Source organism: Salvelinus namaycush, chromosome 16 (assembly GCF_016432855.1).
Source record: "Salvelinus namaycush isolate Seneca chromosome 16, SaNama_1.0, whole genome shotgun sequence".
NCBI classification, from domain to species: domain Eukaryota; kingdom Metazoa; phylum Chordata; class Actinopteri; order Salmoniformes; family Salmonidae; genus Salvelinus; species Salvelinus namaycush.
This window is the reverse complement of record NC_052322.1, coordinates 25,758,402-25,779,861: the sequence shown is the minus strand read 5'-3', so window position 1 is coordinate 25,779,861 and position 21,460 is coordinate 25,758,402. Positions and strand designations below refer to the sequence as shown.

General features: G+C 42.4%; 1 protein-coding gene across 1 annotated transcript in view; it reads left to right on the top strand.

Moving 5' to 3' along the window:
• The window catches only part of epha2b (eph receptor A2 b), a 32,397-nt gene extending 13,394 nt beyond the window's left edge, over positions 1-19,003 (top strand). The window contains exons 3-16 of the mRNA XM_039011500.1: positions 3,726-3,881; positions 4,121-4,480; positions 4,694-4,821; positions 5,116-5,287; positions 11,438-11,537; positions 12,143-12,198; positions 12,311-12,436; positions 13,117-13,302; positions 13,446-13,507; positions 13,646-13,855; positions 14,056-14,205; positions 14,949-15,142; positions 16,118-16,273; positions 17,572-19,003. Of these exons, the coding sequence (XP_038867428.1) occupies positions 3,726-3,881; positions 4,121-4,480; positions 4,694-4,821; positions 5,116-5,287; positions 11,438-11,537; positions 12,143-12,198; positions 12,311-12,436; positions 13,117-13,302; positions 13,446-13,507; positions 13,646-13,855; positions 14,056-14,205; positions 14,949-15,142; positions 16,118-16,273; positions 17,572-17,680 (2,165 nt within the window). The 3' untranslated portion in view covers positions 17,681-19,003. The remainder of the gene's footprint in view (positions 1-3,725; positions 3,882-4,120; positions 4,481-4,693; positions 4,822-5,115; positions 5,288-11,437; positions 11,538-12,142; positions 12,199-12,310; positions 12,437-13,116; positions 13,303-13,445; positions 13,508-13,645; positions 13,856-14,055; positions 14,206-14,948; positions 15,143-16,117; positions 16,274-17,571) is intronic.
• Positions 19,004-21,460: the final 2,457 nt, after the last annotated feature.

Here is a 21,460-nt window from a genome sequence, read left to right as displayed (position 1 = left end):
AGAGAGCTGGCTAAGGAAGAGCTGCTATTTGAGATTATTGGGACACAGCCCCGTACCGCAGGATCTGGAAATAGAAGAACCAAAGTAAGGTGTGTGTGTGTGTGGAGAAGAAAACAGTAATCCTTCCACTGAAGTCAGATTTCCTCTCCCAAGTGTGTGTGATCATGTAAGGGGATATAGCAAGGACATGACCAGCAGCCATTGGAATGTTTTTGGCGCGTTTAAGGGTGGCCTTCTCATTTTCACTTTCCTCCATGAGACCCTCAGAGATTTCACGACGTCTTACTCTGATTCCCCTACTGTTGGTGCACAGCTGGAGCTTACCTGCAGCTCTCCCACTATATTCTCCCACGTGTGAAATCAGCAGACATCTAAGCGATACGGTTTCATATCTGCACAGGTGTCTTTTTAAAAGACGGCTGAATTATGCACATAATGGTTCCGCTCAGTTTTTCATTTTCTATCTCTCTTTCTGCCTTTTCACACTTGATTCTGTCTTGCTCTCTGTTTTCTCTCCTCGTGAAGTATTGATGGCTGACATACTGTCCTGGAATGTGGGACGACTAGTTATATTAGTTTAGAGCGATGGAGAGAGAAGGGGGATGGTTTAAAGGAAGTGTAGGAGTTCAAAGTACACTGAACAAGAATATAAATTCGCTTTCCAGGATAATACATCCACCTGACAGGTGTGGCATATCAAGAACCTGATTAAACAGCATGATCATTACACAATAAAAGACCACCTTAAAATGTGCAGTTTTGTCACACAACACAATGCCACAGATGTCTCAAGTTTTGTTGGAGTGTGCAATTGGCATGCTAACTGCAGGAATGTCCACCAAAGATGTTCCCAGAGAATTTAATGTTAATTTCTCTACCATAAGCCGCCTCCAAGGTCGTTTTAGAGAATTTGGCAGTACGTCCAACTGGCCTCACAACCGCAGACCACGTGTAACCACGCCAGCCCAGGACCTCCACATCCGGCTTCTTCACCTGCAGCATGGTCTGAGACAAGCCACCCGGACAACTGATGAAACTGTGGATTTGCACAAACTGTCAGAAAACGTCTCAGGGAAGCTCATCTGCGTGCTCGTCGTCCTCACCAGGGGTTTGACCTGACTGCAGTTTGGTGTCGTAACTAACTTCAGTCGGCAAATGCTCACCTTCGATGGCCACTGGCACGCTGGAGAAGTGTGTTCTTCATGGATGAATCACAGTTTCAGCCTTACTGGGCAAATGGTAGACAGTGTGTATGGCGTTGTGGGTGAGAGGTTTGTTTATGTCAACGTTGTGAACAGAATGTCTCATGGTGGCCATTTTGGTTATGGTATGGGTAGGCATAAGCTATGGACAACGAGCCCAATTGCATTTTATCGATGGCAATTTGAATGCAGAGATACCGTGACGAGATCCCGAGGTCCATTTGTCGTGCCCTTTATCCGCCGCCATCACCTCATGTTTCAGCATGATAATGCATGGTGCAAGGATCTGTACACAATTCCTGGAAGGTGAAAATGTCCCAGTTCTTCCATGGCCTGGATGCTTGCCATACATGTCACCCATTGAGCATGTTTTGGATGCTCTGGTTTGATGTGTAGGACAGCGTGTTCCAGTTCCCACCAATATCCAGCAAATTCGCACAGCCATTGAAGTGGGTCAACATTCCACAGGCCACAATCAACAGTCTGATCAACTCTATGTGAATGTCTCGCTGCATGAGGCAAATGGTGGTCACACCAGATGCCGACTGGTTTTCTGATCCACGTCCCCTACTTTAAAAAAGTATATACAGTGGGGAGAACAAGTATTTGATACACTGCCGATTTTTGCAGGTTTTCCTACTTACAAAGCATGTAGAGGTCTGTAATTTTTATCATCACTTCAACTGTGAGAGACGGAATCTAAAACAAAAATCCAGAAAATCACATTGTATGATTTTTAAGTAATTAATTTGCATTTTATTGCATGACATAAGTATTTGATACATCATAAAAGCAGAACTTAATATTTGGTACATAAACCTTTGTTTGCAATTACAGAGATCATACGTTTCCTGTAGTTCTTGACCAGGTTTGCACACACTGCAGCAGGGATTTTGGCCCACTCCTCCATACAGACCTTCTCCAGATCCTTCAGGTTTCGGGGCTGTCGCTGGGCAATACGGACTTTCAGCTCCCTCCAAAGATTTTCTATTGGGTTCAGGTCTGGAGACTGGCTAGGCCACTCCAGGACCTTGAGATGCTTCTTACGGAGCCACTCCTTAGTTGCCCTGGCTGTGTGTTTCGGGTCGTTGTCATGCTGGAAGACCCAGCCACGACCCATCTTCAATGCTCTTACTGAGGGAAGGAGGTTGTTGGCCAAGATCTCGCGATACATGGCCCATCCATCCTCCCCTCAATACGGTGCAGTCGTCCTGTCCCTTTTGCAGAAAAGCATCCCCAAAGAATGATGTTTCCACCTCCATGCTTCACGGTTGGGATGGTGTTCTTGGGGTTGTACTCATCCTTCTTCTTCCTCCAAACACGGCGAGTGGAGTTTAGACCAAAAAGCTCTATTTTTGTCTCTTCAGACCACATGACCTTCTCCCATTCCTCCTCTGGATCATCCAGATGGTTATTGGCAAACTTCAGACGGTCCTGGACATGCGCTGGCTTCAGCAGGGGGACCTTGGGTGCGCTGCAGGATTTTAATCCATGACGGCGTAGTGTGTTACTAATGGTTTTCTTTGAGACTGTGGTCCCAGCTCTCTTCAGGTCATTGACCAGGTCCTGCCGTGTAGTTCTGGGCTGATCCCTCACCTTCCTCATGATCATTGATGCCCCACAAGGTGAGATCTTGCATGGAGCCCCAGACCGAGGCTGATTGACCGTCATCTTGAACTTCTTCCATTTTCTAATAATTGCGCCAACAGTTGTTGCCTTCTCACCAAGCTGCTTGCCTATTGTCCTGTAGCCCATCCCAGCCTTGTGCAGGTCTACAATTTTATCCCTGATGTCCTTACACAGCTCTCTGGTCTTGGCCATTGTGGAGAAGTTGGAGTCTGTTTGATTGAGTGTGTGGACAGGTGTCTTTTATACAGGTAACGAGTTCAAACAGGTGCAGTTAATACAGGTAATGAGTGGAGAACAGGAGGGCTTCTTAAAGAAAAACTAACAGGTCTGCGAGAGCCTGAATTCTTACTGGTTGGTAGGTGATCAAATACTTATGTCATGCAATAAAATGCAAATTAATTTCTTAAAAATCATACAATGTGATTTTCTGGATTTTTGTTTTAGATTCCGTCTCTCACAGTTGAAGTGTACCTATGATAAAAAATTACAGACCTCTACATGCTTTGTAAGTAGGAAAACCTGCAAAATCGGCAGTGTATCAAATACTTGTTCTCCCCACTGTATATATCTGTGACGAACAGATGCATATCTGTATTCCCAGTCATGTGAAATCCATAGATTAGAGCCTAATCTGCACCAAAACTCCTCCTCGGATGTAGGAAAACACTGTATTAGTCATCTACGTAACAATGTTGTGTTTGCGTCCCAAATAGCACCCTATTCCCTTAGTGCGCTACTTTTGACCAGGGCCCATAGGACAGTGCATTATATAGGGAATAGGGTGCCATTTGGGTCATAGCATGTTGTCCTTGCCATATTTTCATTTGCAGTTTCTCAACTAGTTCCCCTCAGGTCCCCATGAAAGTCTCCCCTATCTGTGTGTTGTGTTTTCAGATTGTCAGCCAGGCTTCTTCAAAGAGTTCGTGTCCAACGACGCATGCGAGCTTTGTCCTGTTAACACCAAGCTGCTGAGCTCCGGGGCACTGCTCTGTCCATGTGCAGAAGACTTCTATCGTGCTCCCGATGATCCAACTACAGGGCCTTGCTCAGGTGAGGAGGACATTTTGGAAATTTACTTTTAATGCACTGTCAGCATTGGTGGATCCTACACTGAAAACAAATGAGAGATTTGCTTTTCATTGTGCACAAAGTGCTCTCTTGACCAAAACATTATGACACTAAAAAGATTAGAATGACCCAGAATGCTACAGTTTTTAACATAATGTTAATGACGACATTAATCATACATGAACTAACATGCTTCTATTTTCCTGCTCTTGTTTCCTCAGGCCTGCCCTCAGCACCGCGAGAACTGGTCGCCACGACCACCCAGCTGGCGGCGGGCAAGCTGCAGCTGTCATGGAGTCCGCCGGAGGACACGGGCGGCCGCAGTGACATCAGCTACAGCGTGGAGTGCCGTCGCTGCGAGGGCACCGCGTGCCAGCCATGCGGGGAGAAGGTGCGCCTCGAGCCGGCCAGCTCAGGCCTGATGGACACCAAGGTGGCAGTGAGCGAGCTGGAGCCCCACCTCAACTACACGTTCACTGTGGAGGCCCACAGCGGAGTGTCGCTGTTCGCCAGCCAGGGGGCGCCACGCTCCAACAGGCCCCCATCCACCAGCATATTGACCACTGCCCTGCACTACACAGGTGGGTCACTGTAATAGGGGTGGTGGTGGTAGTAGTAGAAACCTTTTATTATGCATGATCTAAAATGTAGTTGTATGGCCTTATATAAGCACGATCACTAAATACTCCATCAAACATAATGCAGTGAAAGCATTTCAAAAGCTCTTGGTTGAACTTGTGAAGGACATTGCACAGTCTCCAAAATTGTTAACATCTCCCCTCCTCCCTCCTCAGACCCGCCCAAGGTGACGTCCATGCGTCTGGACGAGCGGAGCCTCACCAGCCTTTCCCTGTCCTGGGCTGTAGCGCCCCGCAGGCCCATGCCCCAGCCCACCCGCTACAAACTCACTTACCGCAAGAAGGTACAGTAAACCATCCACGCCAAACTAGCTGCTGAAAATGTTTGCAATGTTCTATTTGGATATGTCTTTTGATACATAATATAACTTAAAAATGGAATTTTGTGGTAGTGCATGAAGGGGGGAAAAAAGAAAAAGAAATGAGAGGGGTTTCGGGGTTGACAAACACCACAGGGGGAGCAATACCGCATAACAAAACAGTGTACCTTATTATTATGATTCCTTACCGAAAGGCATGTTGGTTCACTGTGTTCATCTTTCAATTCCCCACCCCCCCCCCTTCTCCAACTCTACCAGGATGACAATCTGGATGTGACCACGTACACTGTTCTTATTCTGGAGAAGAGATCTGTGCAGATCAGTGACTTGTCACCAGGCACAGCCTACCTTTTCAGGGTACAGGCCCTGAGCCCCGAGGGCAGCCCTGGAGGATCCAGCATAGAGGATGAATTTGAGACCCTGACTGAAGGTAAGGAAGACAGCCATATATCAGGTTAATAAGAAGAATGGAGAATGAAGGGATGCTACAGTATTTGAAATGATTGGGACACAGCCCCATACCCCAGGGCCCTGAAATGGAAGAACCAGTGTGTGAGATGGTGGACCAAACCTGACGTAATTTAGAATTAAATTAAGATAAATAAATTCACACTAAATAAATGGGCAAGGGAATACAGAAATACTGACATGCATTCGTTTTCTATACATATCTATATATATTAATTTTTTGTATACAGTTGAAGTCGGAGGTTTACATACACTTAGGTTGGAGTCATTAAAACTTGTTTTTCAACCAATCCACAAATCTCTTGTTAACAAACTATAGTTTTGGCAAGTCGGTTAGGACATCTACTTTGTGCATGACACAAGTAATTTTTCCAACAATTGTTTACAGATTATTTCACTTATAATTCACTATCACAATTCCAGTGGGTCAGAAGTTTACATATATTAAGCTGACTGTGCCTTTAAACAGCTTGGAAAATTCCAGAAAATGATGTCATGGCTTTAGAAGCTTCTGATAGGCTAATTGACATAATTTGAGTCAATTGGAGGTGTACCTGTGGATGTATTTCAAGGCCTACCTTCAAGTTCAGTGCCTCTTTGCTTGACATCATGGGGAAATCAGCCAAGACCTCAGGGGGAAAAATGTATACCTCCATAAGTCTGATTCATCCTTGGGAGCAATTTCCAGACGCCCGAAGGTACCACATCTGTACAAACAATAGTACGCAAGTATAAACACAATGGGACCAAGCAGCCGTCATTCCGCTCAGGAAGGAGACGCGTTCTGTCTCCTAGAGATGAATGTACTTTGGTGCGAAAGTGCAAATAAATCCCAGAAAAACAGCAAAGGACCTTGTGAAGATGCTGGAGGAAACAGGTAAAAGTATCTATATCCACAGGAAAATGAGTCCTATATCGACATAACCTGAAAGGCCGCTCAGCAAGGAAGAAGTGCCTGCTCCAAAACCGCCATAAAAAAAAAAGCCAGACTACGGTTTGCAACTGCACATGGAGACAAAGATCATACCTCTTGTTCTCCAGAAATGTCACTAGAAATGTCCTCTTGTCTGATGAAACAAAAATAGATTGGTTTGGCCATAATGACTATCGTTATGTTTGGAAGAAAAAGGGGTAGTCTTGCAAGCGCGAAGAACACCATGCCAACCGTGAGGCACGGGGGTGGCAGCATCATGTTGTGGGGGTGCTTTGCTGCAGGAGGGACTGGTGCACTTCACAAAATAGATGGCATCATGAGGTAGGAAAATTATGTGGATATATTAAAGCAACATCTCAAGACATCAGTCAGGAAGTTCAGGCTTGGTCGCAAATGGGTCTTTCAAATGGACAATGGCCCCAAGCATACTTCCAAAGTTGTGGCAAAATGGCTTAAGGACAACAAAGTGAAGGTATTGGAGTGGCCATCACAAAGCCCTGACCTCAATCCTATAGAAAATTTGTGGTCAGAACTGAAAAAGCGTGTGCGAGAAAGGAGGCCTACAAACCTGACTCGGTTACACCAGCTCTGTCAGGAGGAATGGGCCAAAATGCACCCAATTTAGGCTACCCGAAACGTTTGACCCAAGTTAAACAATGTAAAGGCAATGCTACCAAATACTAATTGAGTGTATGTAAACGTCTGACCCACTGGGAATGTGATGAAAGAAATAGAAGTTTAAATAAATAAATTTGCTCTACTATTATTCTGACATTTCACATTCTTAAAATAAAGTGGGGATCCTAACTGACCTAAGACAGGGAATTTTTACTAGGATTAAATGGCAGGAATTGTGAAAAACTGAGTTTAAATGTATTTGGCTAAAGTGTATGTAAACTTCCGACTTCGACTGTGTATGTGTGTATCTATAACGAGTAAAATAGTCATGTTTGTATGTGGCTGCTATGAAAGTGAACTAACTGTGTTTGAGGGAAATCAGTGGTGTATTCATTCTGCCGAAAAATGTTTCTTAAATGGAAGCAAACAAAACAGGCATACCTGAATTTGTCCAATAGAAACTTTCGTTTGCAACTGTTTGACTGATGGAAATTTTATACATGTACTTTCCTGAAAATGAATTTCTGTGTTATATTCATGTCCTGTTCTATAAACCAATTTCTGTGTTCACGCAAGTGTCTGACTGAATGAATCCTCACTATCAGTAGCTGCAATTTGGCAGTAAGACCAGACCTTGTTTTTAGAGCGAAAGTTTCAAGGTCTCAGCTTCGAGAGAAGAAGCCTCATGAGGTATTGGTCGGTCACATGAATGAAATGAAATGGTAACGATTAATTAATTATGCTAAATCATGCAAATATACCTTGTCTGTGTATAGCCGTAGATAAGACAACTGCTGGGACTGCCCAAGCAGAGCTCCTGATTGACATGTGTACTATGGTGCATTGAGTTGGTTGGAACCTTTCCAGCACACTGACAGATAAAGGATGATTCAATTAAGATTGACTGAGTGTCCCTGTGTAAGAATTTCTACACAGACTAATGATTATACCCTAGATCAGCTAGATGCAGGCAATATTGTGCAAGGCGGTATTGAATGTGTTAATGTCTGTCACCTTCATTACTCAAATTTTTCCCTCGACCTGTGCACCTACGTTGTAAACTTTCATTAGGTTGTAGCAACCTCCATGATGGGTTTTGGGAATATTTGTGTATCATGTAGTAAACTAAAGCTATCGATGTTACATTGAACTGGGTGATTGGAATATGAATGACAGTCATCCAATATGCTGCAATAGAAATAAAGCCATGCTCAATTTTAATTTGATTGTTCTGCCTCATCTTAAACGGCACTGACCGCCACTGGTACTGTAGGCTGATACCTATGAATCTTGTGTCCATTAAATGGGGTAAGGCTGTACATTGCAATATGAATGTCCAATACGCATAATGGACTGACTGGGGAGATGATTTCCCACAGTCAAAGCACTGCAATATGAGCTACAATGATAATATTTGGTCATCCCCCAAAATGTTGCCTTTGAAAGCCTTGATAGTTGCATCCTTACTCTGGAAACTGTCTGCTGATAGCTGACAACAGGGTTAGGCCAGCAGACTCACCTAGAGGAAAGGGGGATGGACACATGTTCGTTTTGATAAGTCTGGGAGACTCTTACAGGGAGGAGAGAACATGAGTACAGTAAATCCAATCCAACCAGTGGCTATGTGTAATATGTCATCACACAGGCAGAATGCTAGACAATTCTGTCTCTAGCACCTGGAGAGAGATGGATAGAGGTAGTCAGTGCTAGAAAGAGAGAAACCCCCGACCTCCCACTGGCCCAGGGCCTCGTATTGTGCAATGTAAAGGAAAACAATATCATGACTTACTGACAGTGCTGCATGTTCCTGCTGGTAGCAGGCCTGAACATGAATGCAGAGGAACTCTGGAGCTCTGTCAGAGTGACCATCGGTTTCTTGGTCACCTCCACCGATTGCTCAGTTTGGCCGGGCGGCCAGCTCTAGGAGTCTTGGTGGTTCCAAACTTCTTCCATTTAAGAATGATGGAGGCCACTGTGTTCTTGGGAGACTTTCAATGCTGCAGATTTTTTGGGGTACCCTTCTCTAGATCTGTGCCTCAAAGCAATCCTGTCTAGGAGCTCTACGGACAATTCCTTCGACCTCATGGCTTGGTTTTTGCTCTGACATGTACGGTCAACTGTGGGACCTTATATAGACAGGTGTGTGTGCCTTTCCAAATCATGTCCAATCAATTGAATTTACCACAGGTGGTAAATTTAATCAACCAAGCACTGTATGTACTTAACAATAGATTTGATTTAAAAGTATGCATGCCATTTTGTGATAACGGCTATGACAAATTACATGGCATACATGTGAATTTTTATAGTTAGCTAAGATATTATTTTATGTTAAGGCACCCCATCTCACTAACAATTGCTAAGGAGAACAGCAAATTACACTGTTGTGGCTAATCAGTATTGTGGCTAGCTTCACATAGGTGACTTATTCCATCATGACAACATGCTCCTCCTTATTTGACTGTAGTTAGCTAGCTTATTAAGAATACACTTGCTTAAGTGATCTAGTTTTAACGTGAGCTAGCCAACATGCATTGCGTATGTCATGCCACGATCCTGCTTGCTTTACATCTGACAGATATTTAGTTACCATAGCTAGCTAGCTAAGAATGGTTTATGATAATTGCAGTTTAGTTCATTATCTAGCTAGCTAAGTGTAAAACTGAGTCTGGTTGTAAAACGCAGCTAGCTAGCTAGCCAATTTGATTTTATCAGTTGTAGCCAAGCTAGCTAGCTTGATACTCAGTAATGTTAGCTTACCATGCTGTTCTGGCCAACTGGACATTCCTCTTGCCCATCGCGGTCGACTCCTCCTTGCCTACTCCCGTCTCTTGGTCTTCTTCTAGGTTCAAAACTATATGGCTGTAGTCCGGTGGCTTATTGTCAAAAGCAACCCACTACTAACACAGGCACCTGGTACAGGAAGGCAGCCAATGGCTCAGTGTTTCAAAACTGTTCACCTGTTTCTATGTCGAGCAAGGACAATGTTCCATTAGTTATTTTTGTGTGTTTTTATGATGCGCGTGCGGCGCAGCATATAATTAAGCAATAAGGCCCAAGGACGTGTGGTATATGGCCAATATACCACGGCTAAGGGCTGTTTTTAGCACGACGCAACATGGAGTGCCTGGACACAGCCCTTCGCCGTGGTATATTGGCCATATATCACAAACCCCTGAGGTGCCTTATTGCTATTATAAACTGGTTACCAACGTAATTAGAGCAGTAAAAATAAATGTATCACCCGTGGAATACTGTCTGATATACCATTGGCTTTTAGACAATCAGAATTCAGGTCTCAAACCACCCAGTTTATAATAGATTTTATCTCAAATTTCCTTACAAAAAGTGACAACATATTGATGAATACACATGCCGAGATAATTCGTTCACTCAGACCGCGTCTCACAAAGACCTGGCGATTGGAATCAAAAATCTCCAATTTGGACTCCAAACCAAAGGGCAAATTTCCGCCGGTCTAATGTCCATTGCTCGTGTTTCTTGGCCCAAGCAAGTCTCTTCTTATTCTTATTGGTGTCCTTTTAGTAGTGTTTTCTTTGCAGCAATTCAAACATGAAGGCCTGATTCACACAGTCTCCTCTGAACAGTTGATGTTGAGATGTGTCTGTTACTTGAACTCTGTGAAGCATTTATTTGGGCTGCAATTTCTGAGGCTGGTAACTCTAATGAACTCATCCTCTGCAGCAGAGGTAACTCTGGGTCTTCCTTTCCTGTGGCGGTCCTCATGAGTACCAGTTTCATCATAGCGCTTGATGGTTTTTGCGACTGCACTTGAATAAACTTTAAAAGTTATTGACATTTTCCATATTGACTGACCTTCATGTTTTAAAGTAATGATGGACTGTCGTTTCTCTTTGCTTATTTGAGCTGTTCTTGCCATAGTATGTTATTTTACCAAATAGGGCTATCTTCTGTATACCACCCCTACCTTGTCACAACACAACTGATTGGCTCAAATGCCTTAAGAATAAAATAAATTCCACCAATTAACTTTTAAGAAGGCACACTTGTTAATTGAAATGCATTCCAGGTGACTACCTCATGAAGCTGGTTGAGAGAATGCCAAGTATGTGCAAAGCTGTCATCAAGGCAAAGGGTGGCTATTTGAAGAATCTCAAATATAAAATATATTTTGATTTTAAACACTTTTTTGGTTACTACATGATTCCATATGTGTTATTTCATAGTTTTGATGTCTTCACTATTATTCTACAATAGTAAAAATCAAAGATAAACCTTGAATGAGTAGGTGTTCTAAAACTTTTGATCAGTAGTGTACGTTTGCTTGACCACCACCTCATATTGGAGGAAGAAATACAATAACATAAATAAAATTAAAGTGGGATTAATTATTTAAATAATTGTCTGTGTGCAATCATTCATCCATTTATTTATCTATTTATTTATTTGTGCATTTAATTATTCACTTAATTCTAATTACGGCAGCTTTTGTCCGTGTGTGTGTGTTAAAATCAGTGGTGCAGCTGTGTGTGTCAGTGTGTTACCATTGTGTAAGTGTTTGTTGTTGTTGTGCCACAGTGCCACTGTCCCAGAGCAACACTGGGGTCATATTCGGAGCAGCAGTTGGCGGAGCGGCCATGTTGATGATTGTGGTGGTCGTCCTGCTCATACGCAAACGGTCAGCAATAACCTTCTTTTCCCCCCTCTGCCCCTCGTCCTTTTTTAAAGCACATTCATAACACCCCTTCACTGGTTTCCTTTCTCAATGTTCTCTTTCCTTTGTCAATGCTTCAAATGGCCTTTCTTTCCTTTTAGCCACATCTCCACCCCTCTCTCCCCTTTTACTTTTGCTACTCTCACTCTATCTGTTATCCAGCACTCACTAGGGGAGAATTAGTGTTGAGTGTGGCTTGTCATTGCTCAGTGAGTGTACTCTAACAAGTAGTTGATTTAAATTGAAGCGGGCCCAAGTGGCACATTGTTTTAGGATAAGAGCTGGTCGGCTCTTTCTGTAGAAGCTAGAGGTGACCCTGCTCCTTCAGCACAGCAGCACAACACCGTCTCTGTCTGTGTCCGTCAGGTCTGTCTCTGACACAGCTTAGCAAACACAGACAGGCTCCAGTCTTTTATCAAAGTGTTCCCTCTGTGAATCGAGGTGGCACACACCAATGACTTAGGCGCCTTTTGAAACTAGCTAGAAATGAAAGGATAAAAAGAGAATCTGACCATTTTAGGGTTTTGAAGTGAGATGATAATTACTTATGTTTCTTTTCTGTTATTCAGGAGAAGGCGATCTCATACAAGACAAGGACCAGAGGATACTTACTTCTCTAGCTCAGGTAGACAAAATAAAATAAGTACCCCCCCCCCCCCCCCCCCCCCCCCCCCTGTGTCTGTCATGTATTTGTATCGTTCTTTCAATAATGTACATCTATTCGTATTCTTCTCCAGAGCAACTGAAGCCGCTGAAGACCTACGTGGATCCGCACACATACGAGGACCCCAACATGGCCATCCTCAAGTTTGCCAGCGAGATCCATCCCAGCCATGTGACCAAGCAGAAAGTTATTGGAGCAGGTGAGTGTTTTAACTGGGTTCTCAATGTGCTTAGGACGAAGGTGTTAAAGGGTTTTTCAATCCCGTAAATCTGTTTATTTTCAGTTGCATTAGTGGTAGACCATCCAGATTAGTATCAATGGATTAAGTCCTCACCCTGCATGTTTAGACATAATTCGGTGTGGCAGTTGCTTGGCTTCGGGGACCAGTGCTTTGTCTCAAGACCCAAATCCGCAATAATAATTAAGATAAACAGAAGTATCTGGACCAAAAAACTGAGTATTTAAGAGGCTATACTATACCTCCTTGGGCCCAAACTCCTACTTCTCAGATGATGGGTTTATTGCAGTGTGACCACATCTGCCCTCTGAACCCCCCCCCCCCCATTCCCACGACTGTGCTCGGCCCTCCCCTGTGTGACAGCTGATTCCCATGCTCCCAAACACGCAACAGGCGTCAACCGATGGGAGACGGAGACTCCGATTTATTTTTTTACACAATCCCACAATAACACACCTCTGTGAAAGTACCCGGGGCAAAACCGCTCATGACCCCTTCCTTGTTTACTTTACCCTTAACTAATTTCCCAAACGCCTGAGACTTGAGAAACACTGCAAGCCACATCCCTATAATGGATAGTGCTTGAAATATTGCTCAATCTTGTCATTGGGCTTTAAAACCATTTTCCTCAACGCCTCTAGGGGAGTTTGGAGAGGTGTACCGTGGTATTCTGAAAGCGCCAGGGCGGAAGGAGGGGGCGGTGGCCATTAAGACGCTGAAGCCGGGCTACTCAGAGAAGCAGAGGCAGGACTTCCTGTCAGAAGCGAGCATCATGGGACAGTTCTCCCACCAGAATATAATTCGCCTGGAGGGAGTCGTCACCAAATGTAAGAAGGCTCTGTTAGCCTAGTACCTGTATTCTCCTGTGAAGCATTCACTTTACCTGTCTATATATAAATTCTATATGTATATATTTCCTGTCTGTTTTGTGCAGTAGTTAACAGTATTTATGCCCTTTTTTTGGTTTCAGTCAAGCATGCCATGATTGTGACTGAGTATATGGAGAACGGCGCACTGGACAAGTACCTAAAGGTGACTAGGCCTACAGTACATCGTATGCAAGTTACCTTTATAAGTGAAAGACAATGACCTACTACAGTTCAAGTTACCACAGCTTCAAAATATTTCTCTCTAACAGTATGTGTGTGTTACAATGTGTTTCCCCTTCAGGATCGTGATGGCGAGATGCCCTCCTTCCAGCTGGTGGGCATGATGCATGGCATCGCCGCTGGCATGAAGTACCTGTCTGACATGAGCTACGTTCACCGGGACCTGGCTGCCCGCAACATCCTGGTCAACAACAACCTGGAGTGTAAGGTGTCTGACTTCGGCCTGTCCCGAGTGCTGGAGGACGACCCTGAGGGCACCTACACCACCAGTGTGAGTTAACATTGCATGTTACAACGGTTGGCTTTACTCAGCTCTTGCTAACACCTTTGCCTTGTTAGCACTGTATTTCAGTGTAAACTGCTCATAGAGGACTGTCATTGAATTCGATGTACCTTAATTGAATTGAACAAAACAATGTATTTTTTGGGCTCTGACCTGAGTGTATTGTACACTTGTTTCCCCTCCAACAGGGTGGTAAGATCCCCATCCGCTGGACAGCCCCAGAGGCCATTGCCTACAGGAAATTCACCTCGGCCAGCGACGTGTGGAGCTTCGGCATCGTCATGTGGGAAGTCATGGCCTTTGGCGAGCGGCCCTACTGGGACATGAGCAACTGCGAGGTACACTACAATGCTAATGCTAACGAAGCCAAACAAGGCAGGAAGCCTTATAGTTCCAATTAGAGCCACACTGCTAACACTAACGTAAACCAATGGAAACCAATGAAATAATAGCTAACGGGAAGGCTAGTGCGAACTATCATAACAGCTCAGTGAACCTCAATTCAAGTGTAGGTACCATACTCTGGAATTCTTCACATTGCCAAAACATCATCATCCCTCAGTAACTTGCGAAGACTGGGGGTCAGCCTGATGAAACAAACTACTCAGTAATCTCCTCCATATAGCCTAACGCTCACACACTCACATGCGCGCACACACATTTACTTTTGATACTTAAGTATATTTAAAACCAAATACTTTTGGACTTTTACTCAAGTAGTATTTTTTGGGGTGACTTTCACTTTTACTTTAGTCATTTTTCTATTACTGTATCTTTTACTTATTGGGTACTTTTTCCACCTGGTTTAACATCATTTTTTTTTTTTTTTTAATGGATTACTAATCAATTAATTTATACATTTATAATTAGTAGGTTTTGTTATCCCTTTTAACAAACCTTTTATATTTGTGTACTAATGTATCGTATATAGTTTTGTGGTGTGGTTTTCATATCAGCCCTTGGGCTTCCAACCACACCTGCACACCGTTAATAAAAAAATAAAAAAATCTGTATTGTTGTCTATTACTTGTTTTCTTTGGTGCGAATAAACTAAACTAAACCTCTAGCCTCTGTTTGTCAGGTGATGAAGGCCATCAACGAGGCGTTCAGGCTGCCAGCGCCCATGGACTGCCCATCAGCCGTCTACCAGCTCATGCTGCAGTGCTGGCTGCAGGACCGCTCCAAGAGGCCCCGTTTCCCGGACATCGTCAGCCTGCTGGACAAGCTGCTCAGGAGCCCAGAGTCCTTGAAGGCTATCGCAGACTTCGACCCCCGGTATGAGTACTCTCTAGAAGGAAATTACACAGCAAAGTATATCCATGAAACGGTGAAACCAAGTGGAGCACAAGAAAAAGCAAATTATTAGGAGGATAATGTGGCAGCATAATGTGTGCATGTTTAGTAATCAATTGTTGGGTGCTTATATTTGTCCAATTTCACACATGTACAAGTGTGTATTAACACTCCTCTGTGAATTGGAAATGTGTTTGTTGCATATCCCATCAGCCCTACTTTGGGCTCCCGAGTGGCGCAGCGGTCTAAGGCACTACATCTCAATGCAAGAGGCATCACTATATTACCTGGTTCGAATCCAGGCTGTATCACATCTGGACGTTATTGGGAGTCCCATAGGGCGGCGCACAATTTGGCACAGCGTCGTCGGGGTTTGGCCGGAGTAGGCCGTCATTGTAAATAAGAATTCTTATTTACAATGACACAATTGGCCCAGCGTTGTCGGGCTTTGGCCAAATTGTGCGCCGACGACGCTGGGCCGAATTGTGCGCCGCCCTATAGGACTCTCAATCCCAGCCGGATGTGATACAGCCTGGATTCGAACCAGGTACTATAGTGATGCCTCTTGCACTGAGATGTAGTGCCTTACAAAGTTCTGTTGCCTAGATAGATAAAGGTTAAATAAAAATAAAATAAAAAATCAACGGCAACTCTGGAGCAATTGGGGTTAAGTGCCTTGCTCAAGGGCATATCGACAGGTTTTTCACCTTGTCTGCTCGGGAATTAGCGACCTTTAACCACTATGCTACTTGATGTCTCTGTATGTGTGCTGGTGTCTGAACATGTTTTAGACACAAAAGACAAAGATCTGTCAGGTTTTTTTGTCATTTACCCCATAGCTGCACCAACCGGTTTTTAGCTCACCGTTTCCTCGCTGGGTAATCACAGTCGTCTCTGTCTATTGTCGGGCAGCTGGTGATGATGATCGCTCATTCTGCCCTACTTTCCCTCCTCCAGCGTATCCATCCGCCTGCCCAGCACAAGTGGTTCGGACGGCTCACCCTTCAGGTCGGTGTCAGAGTGGCTGGAGTCCATCAAGATGAGCCAGTACAGTGAGAACTTCACCTGCGCTGGAGTGGTCACCATGGACCAGGTGCTGCAGATGAAGAATGTGTGAGTAGTGTTTTTTTTTTAAAGCTTTTTATTAGATTTTTGTGGGACATTCTGTCTGTTACTTAATGAGATGATGTTCAACAAAACAATTGATCACAAACAAGACAAATCTAAGATTGGATGAGAGTATAGGAATATATTAAATAGAGATGTATACACTATTTGCACAATGTCGAACAACTGGTTCCCAAGCTAAGTCCTTAGTTTTCCAAGTGTTTGGGGGTTTTGATTTTGAAAAAGGAGCTTTCGACAGCCAGAGAACCGTTTATGGACAATATAAACTCGGACCTCTCTACAACTCAAGAAAACTAGTGAGATGGAAAAAATAATGGAGTGCGAGAAAGAGCAGGCTCATTTGCGGTGGCCTTGTGGTGGTGACTTGTGATTTGCTCACTCCCCTCTCTTTCTCCCTCCCTTCCTTTTTTCAATTATTCCTCCATCCCTCCTTCGCCCACACCAGCAGCCCAGGGCAGCACTTCTGCAGCAGCCTGAAACTGCTGGTCCTGGCTGTGTAGGGCAAAGGCCCTCATGGTTTATGCAACATGAAAGGAAAGGAGGAGGAGGATAAGAAGAGAGGACAGCCACTACACTAGAAGGGGCAATGTGGAGATAAGGGAAATTAAGAAAGCGTAGCACATTTGTGGATAAGGAGAGGACTTTGGACCAACGCACAACCCAAAAAATGAACAAAATACCCAGACGAAGGCACTGTAACCAGAAATATATCACTCATTCAATAAACACAGTATCTGGGAGGTAGATTATCTACCGATGAGGCTTTCCTTTTAATCCTAAGAAAAAGGCCTGTGTGGAAACGGGAAACCTCTTTTGAAGTGTGTGTCATATTCCATGGTGAGATTTTACGGTCCCATGCTCCTTCTCTTGTCATCTGGAAGCACTCGACTGAACTATTTACGACACTCCCTCTGCTCGACAGGCAACTGATTCATGGGCGAGATGGAGAATCCTCATTAACTAATTAAGACTGTAATTAAACCTGGAAATGAGGGACTTGGATGTGGCACGCCTTCACCAGATTCTGTCACGTGTGCCTGTCTGAGGGGTTTGCCTCATGTTTGCCCTGTCTTGAAAATGAGAAACTGTCCTCCTGGCTAGTCCCAAGAGGTTATTTTCAAAAGCTTTGCTTTCACATCCAGTTTCATATATATTACCTAAAGGAAGGGAACACTGAAGAAATTAGTTTGAAGGGAATCCAAACCAGGTCAAGGTGTGAATTCCTCTGTTGCTATCCAGTGGCTCTATATCTGAATTGCTTTCTTGTGCTTTCTTTTTCACAGGGATATCAAGAACATTGGCGTAAGACTGCCCGGCCACCTGAAGAGAATTGCATACAGCATCCTGGGCTTGAAAGACCAGACCAGCACCCTGAGTGTATTTGCAGTGTGACCCAATGCTAGTGGTGCAGGAATATGAGTTGGGCAGCACTCTGACTGAACTTTGAACTCTGTGTTGGACTGGAGCGGAGCTGCGGGGACGGCTTTGGACAGACAAACAGAACTTCTTAGGGGCATGGTCTAGCCAAAAGAGACTGAAAATACTGTACAATCTTAAAGATTTCTAACAGACTTGTTAAGCGTATCTAAAAAAAAAAAAGAATGGAGTATTTTTACAACAATAGATGTATTGATTAGACTGTGTATATTATATACTGTATATATGTTGTATTATCCATGTCAGTTGTACAGATACATTTCAATCCCCAATCTTTGTTAATATTTTGTTTGCATGCTTCCCCTCTCTCCCCGGAAACTAATCAATTGATAGAAGTCTTGGAATAGCTTGTTCCGAGGTTGTCTCTTGTTTCCATAGCAACTAATATTGAGAAGAGGAAATTAAGAAGTCACAAAACCACTTACACCAAAGCAATTATTTGTGTGAAGTGGACTGCTGTGGCCTTTTGGGTATGAGTCTGGCGGTGTTGGTGCCAGTGAAATGCATTGTGGTCCATGTAATCTCTTGCTAAACTAATGAGAATAGACTCGAAGCAGAGAGTGGACATGAATGGGCCTGGGCAGGACGTATGTTGACATGATGGTGCATTTGTGTATGCCACAGTCTTGAGGTTATTGTCTTAGTCCAGTTTGGGATGTTGTTGGCTACTGTTGTGCCTTATCTAGGCTTGATTTAGATGTTAAGCTATGATATGAATTTGTGTTTATATGAAAATAACGTGAAAAGATATGAGGTACTCATCATGTTCAGTTTAACTGGCCGCAAAAGCTTGTGTTAATTGATTGGGATCAAGAACATCACTTATATTGAAGCACTTAAATAAGTAACAACTGGGTTGAGTTGTCTCATCTAAAACATCTATCTTGCCGTTATTATTATCATCATGCCATAGGAAGATCATTTGAAATAAAATGAGGCAGCTGAAAGAATTTGTTAAATTTGGGTCGTTCCACGAAATGAGCTCCTTTTCGTCCCTTTGATATTTTAAGTACACATTGTGCACAAATAAAAAGCATGTTATATTTAATATAGACCACATGGAAAATACAACAAATCAGATTTTTTATGTGAATGAATACTTACTAAAGTGCCAAAATGCATCATTTTGACAAGTCCCTCAGTTTATCCTCTTTGACTCCCTAGGAAGATTTTAACCCGCTTAACCCCAACATTTGTCCAAATGTTCACCATCATTGTAAGCCCTAGTTATTTTGTGGCTTTGACAGTCATTTCTGAAGATTATTATTTATTTAATGTCAGTGATTTCATAACTTAAAAAAAATAAATTAAACACCTGTACCTTATTTTATGGTCAACCCTGTTATGTGAAATTAACTCTCGTTTTAATATGGTGAAACTATTCCATGTTGGAAAAAAATTGTTTCAGAAGAGACATTGAACATTTAATAGTAAAATCTGAAAGCAGGTGAGCTAGTTCTACTCATTTTGGACGTTTTGTGTTGGAAAACTGAGTGGGTCGAGTATAACACGTCAACCCTGTTACCCATGGATAGACAGGCTAGAAATCTTTTAACAATTTCATTGTTTGTGAAACTTGCATTCAATTGCCACTGCTGCACACAAGCTTCCATTCCCTCTGTCACAAGGGGATTTATGGCTGCTTTAAGATTAAGTCGTCAACCCTGTTACTTTATTTGGCACTTAAAAAAATATATATTTATAATTTGAACATGTGCTCTTTATGACAGAATGTTATAATTATGTGAAATAAAACGTTTATTTTCACCAAGTTACGCTACTCAAAAGGTACGTATTTGGTGGAACGACCCATTTTATGATGGATTTAATTTTGAAAGGTATTGTGTCAAGCTTTATCAAGTCAGGATTACATGCCTTTTTTTCAAAGTTGGTTGAAAATACAAATGCCCAATTTTTTTTTATTAAATAGATGATTTAGGATTAGAAATTCTTGTTGCGATGATTTCAGAGAATGTAAAGTGTAGTTTGATATGCAATTTCAATGTGACAGTAAAAGTATTTTTTTTAAATCACAACTTAGATTTACCATTATTTTCTTGTTCTAATTGCTTTATCCATATTTCTTATTTGGTGTTTAGTAACAAGTGTTTTATGGGATGAAACAATTTGCTTTGAGAATGCAGATACCATTACACTCAGTGTATTATTTTTCCTCTCAATGCATTTCATTGATAAAGTGCTTGTTTCTGGTAATGCCAAGAAAGTATCAGTTTTCTTCAGTCTTAATTGACCAGCTCATCCATATCCAATAGTTTTCCCAGATCAGTTCGTGCTCTTGCCAACACACCAAACAATAGAGTTGGCAAGAGCACAAACAGATCTGGTACTAGTCATTTATCCCAATGCTCTAAAAAGATGACGGTTTGTTACTGACTCTCTTCACGACTTGACTTTTTGCTTTAACTTTTTTGGATTGTCTTATTTCACATCTTATGCTCCTTGTTTCATATATGAATATAGAAGTCTATAGTACTTTTCTTATTAGTTTTCTAGATTTTCATTTGGAAAAGGGATTTTTTTTGGGGGGAGGGGTTTATTGCCTTTTGTATAATTGGACTTTGTAAGCATATTTTACTGCTTTTTATAGGACAATTACACATTTTATGTTCAATTTAGGTAACTTTCATCAAAGGGATGCCCACTCTTATTGTAGCTGTCTTACAGACAAATTAACAATTTCTTGATTTCAAAAGTAAACTCTTTGTTTTACACTTTATTTAATAGTCTATTTATTTTTGACTTTTATTTATTGACATAATTACACTGAGCTGGGATTTATTCGTAATTGAAGGTTGTCTTGTCACAAACTTTTCCTTGCCCTTCATTCATATTTGATTCCATTCGTTGCCCTTCATTCATATTTGATTCCATTCGTTGCCGTTGACCAATGATTGACGCGCCAAAAAACACCACTTACAATAAAGCCTGAAATTTGATTTCCTTTTGCATTGTTCACTTATTGATTGTATTTTACACACACACAGTACTGAGGATTTCGATTTTCTGTATCCATGTTTTTTTTCCCCAGATTGGCTACATGGGAAAGAATGTGTAAACTAAACCTGGATAGCATTTTAATGTGGCTGTTTACTCATTTTGAGTCACAAACATCTATTTGCTTATGTTAGAGTAGAGCGTTACAATAACTTAATTCCAGTATTGGCTTGATATGAATGCAGTTCGTGTCAACATCACTGAAATAATTTGAGATAGAAAGGGCATTAGATTATCATAGCAAATAAACTAACAGTGATGTAAAAAGCTAGACTTGATAACAGCTTAATCACAGTTGGTCCAAACGTTAAACATTTTCAATTTCTTGATGATTATCTTGTGTTTTTGTTTGTTTCAAAAGAGATGATATCTTGATCTACAATTAAATTACTTTCCCCATTTGGGAAACCACCAGCGTAGTATCAGAACTTCTCCCAAGAACATTAGGCTTATGTTTAACTCAACATAATAAGACCGATCATTAGCCACTTACTCAACTGGCATCATTGACTTTTCGAGATTTAAGATCTCTAATGAGTCCGGGTCAAAATGCAGATGACTGAAAACCACTGTGCCATGCAGTCTAGCAAGACCAGACCTGCCTTTCTCTAAATTGCACTTTGTGGTGTTGACCAAGCCTCTCCTAATCTCATTCAGGCTGACCTTGGGGTCTGGCGTTGTCCATTTTGAATTAGCTGGGATTGATTAATGCAGGTAACA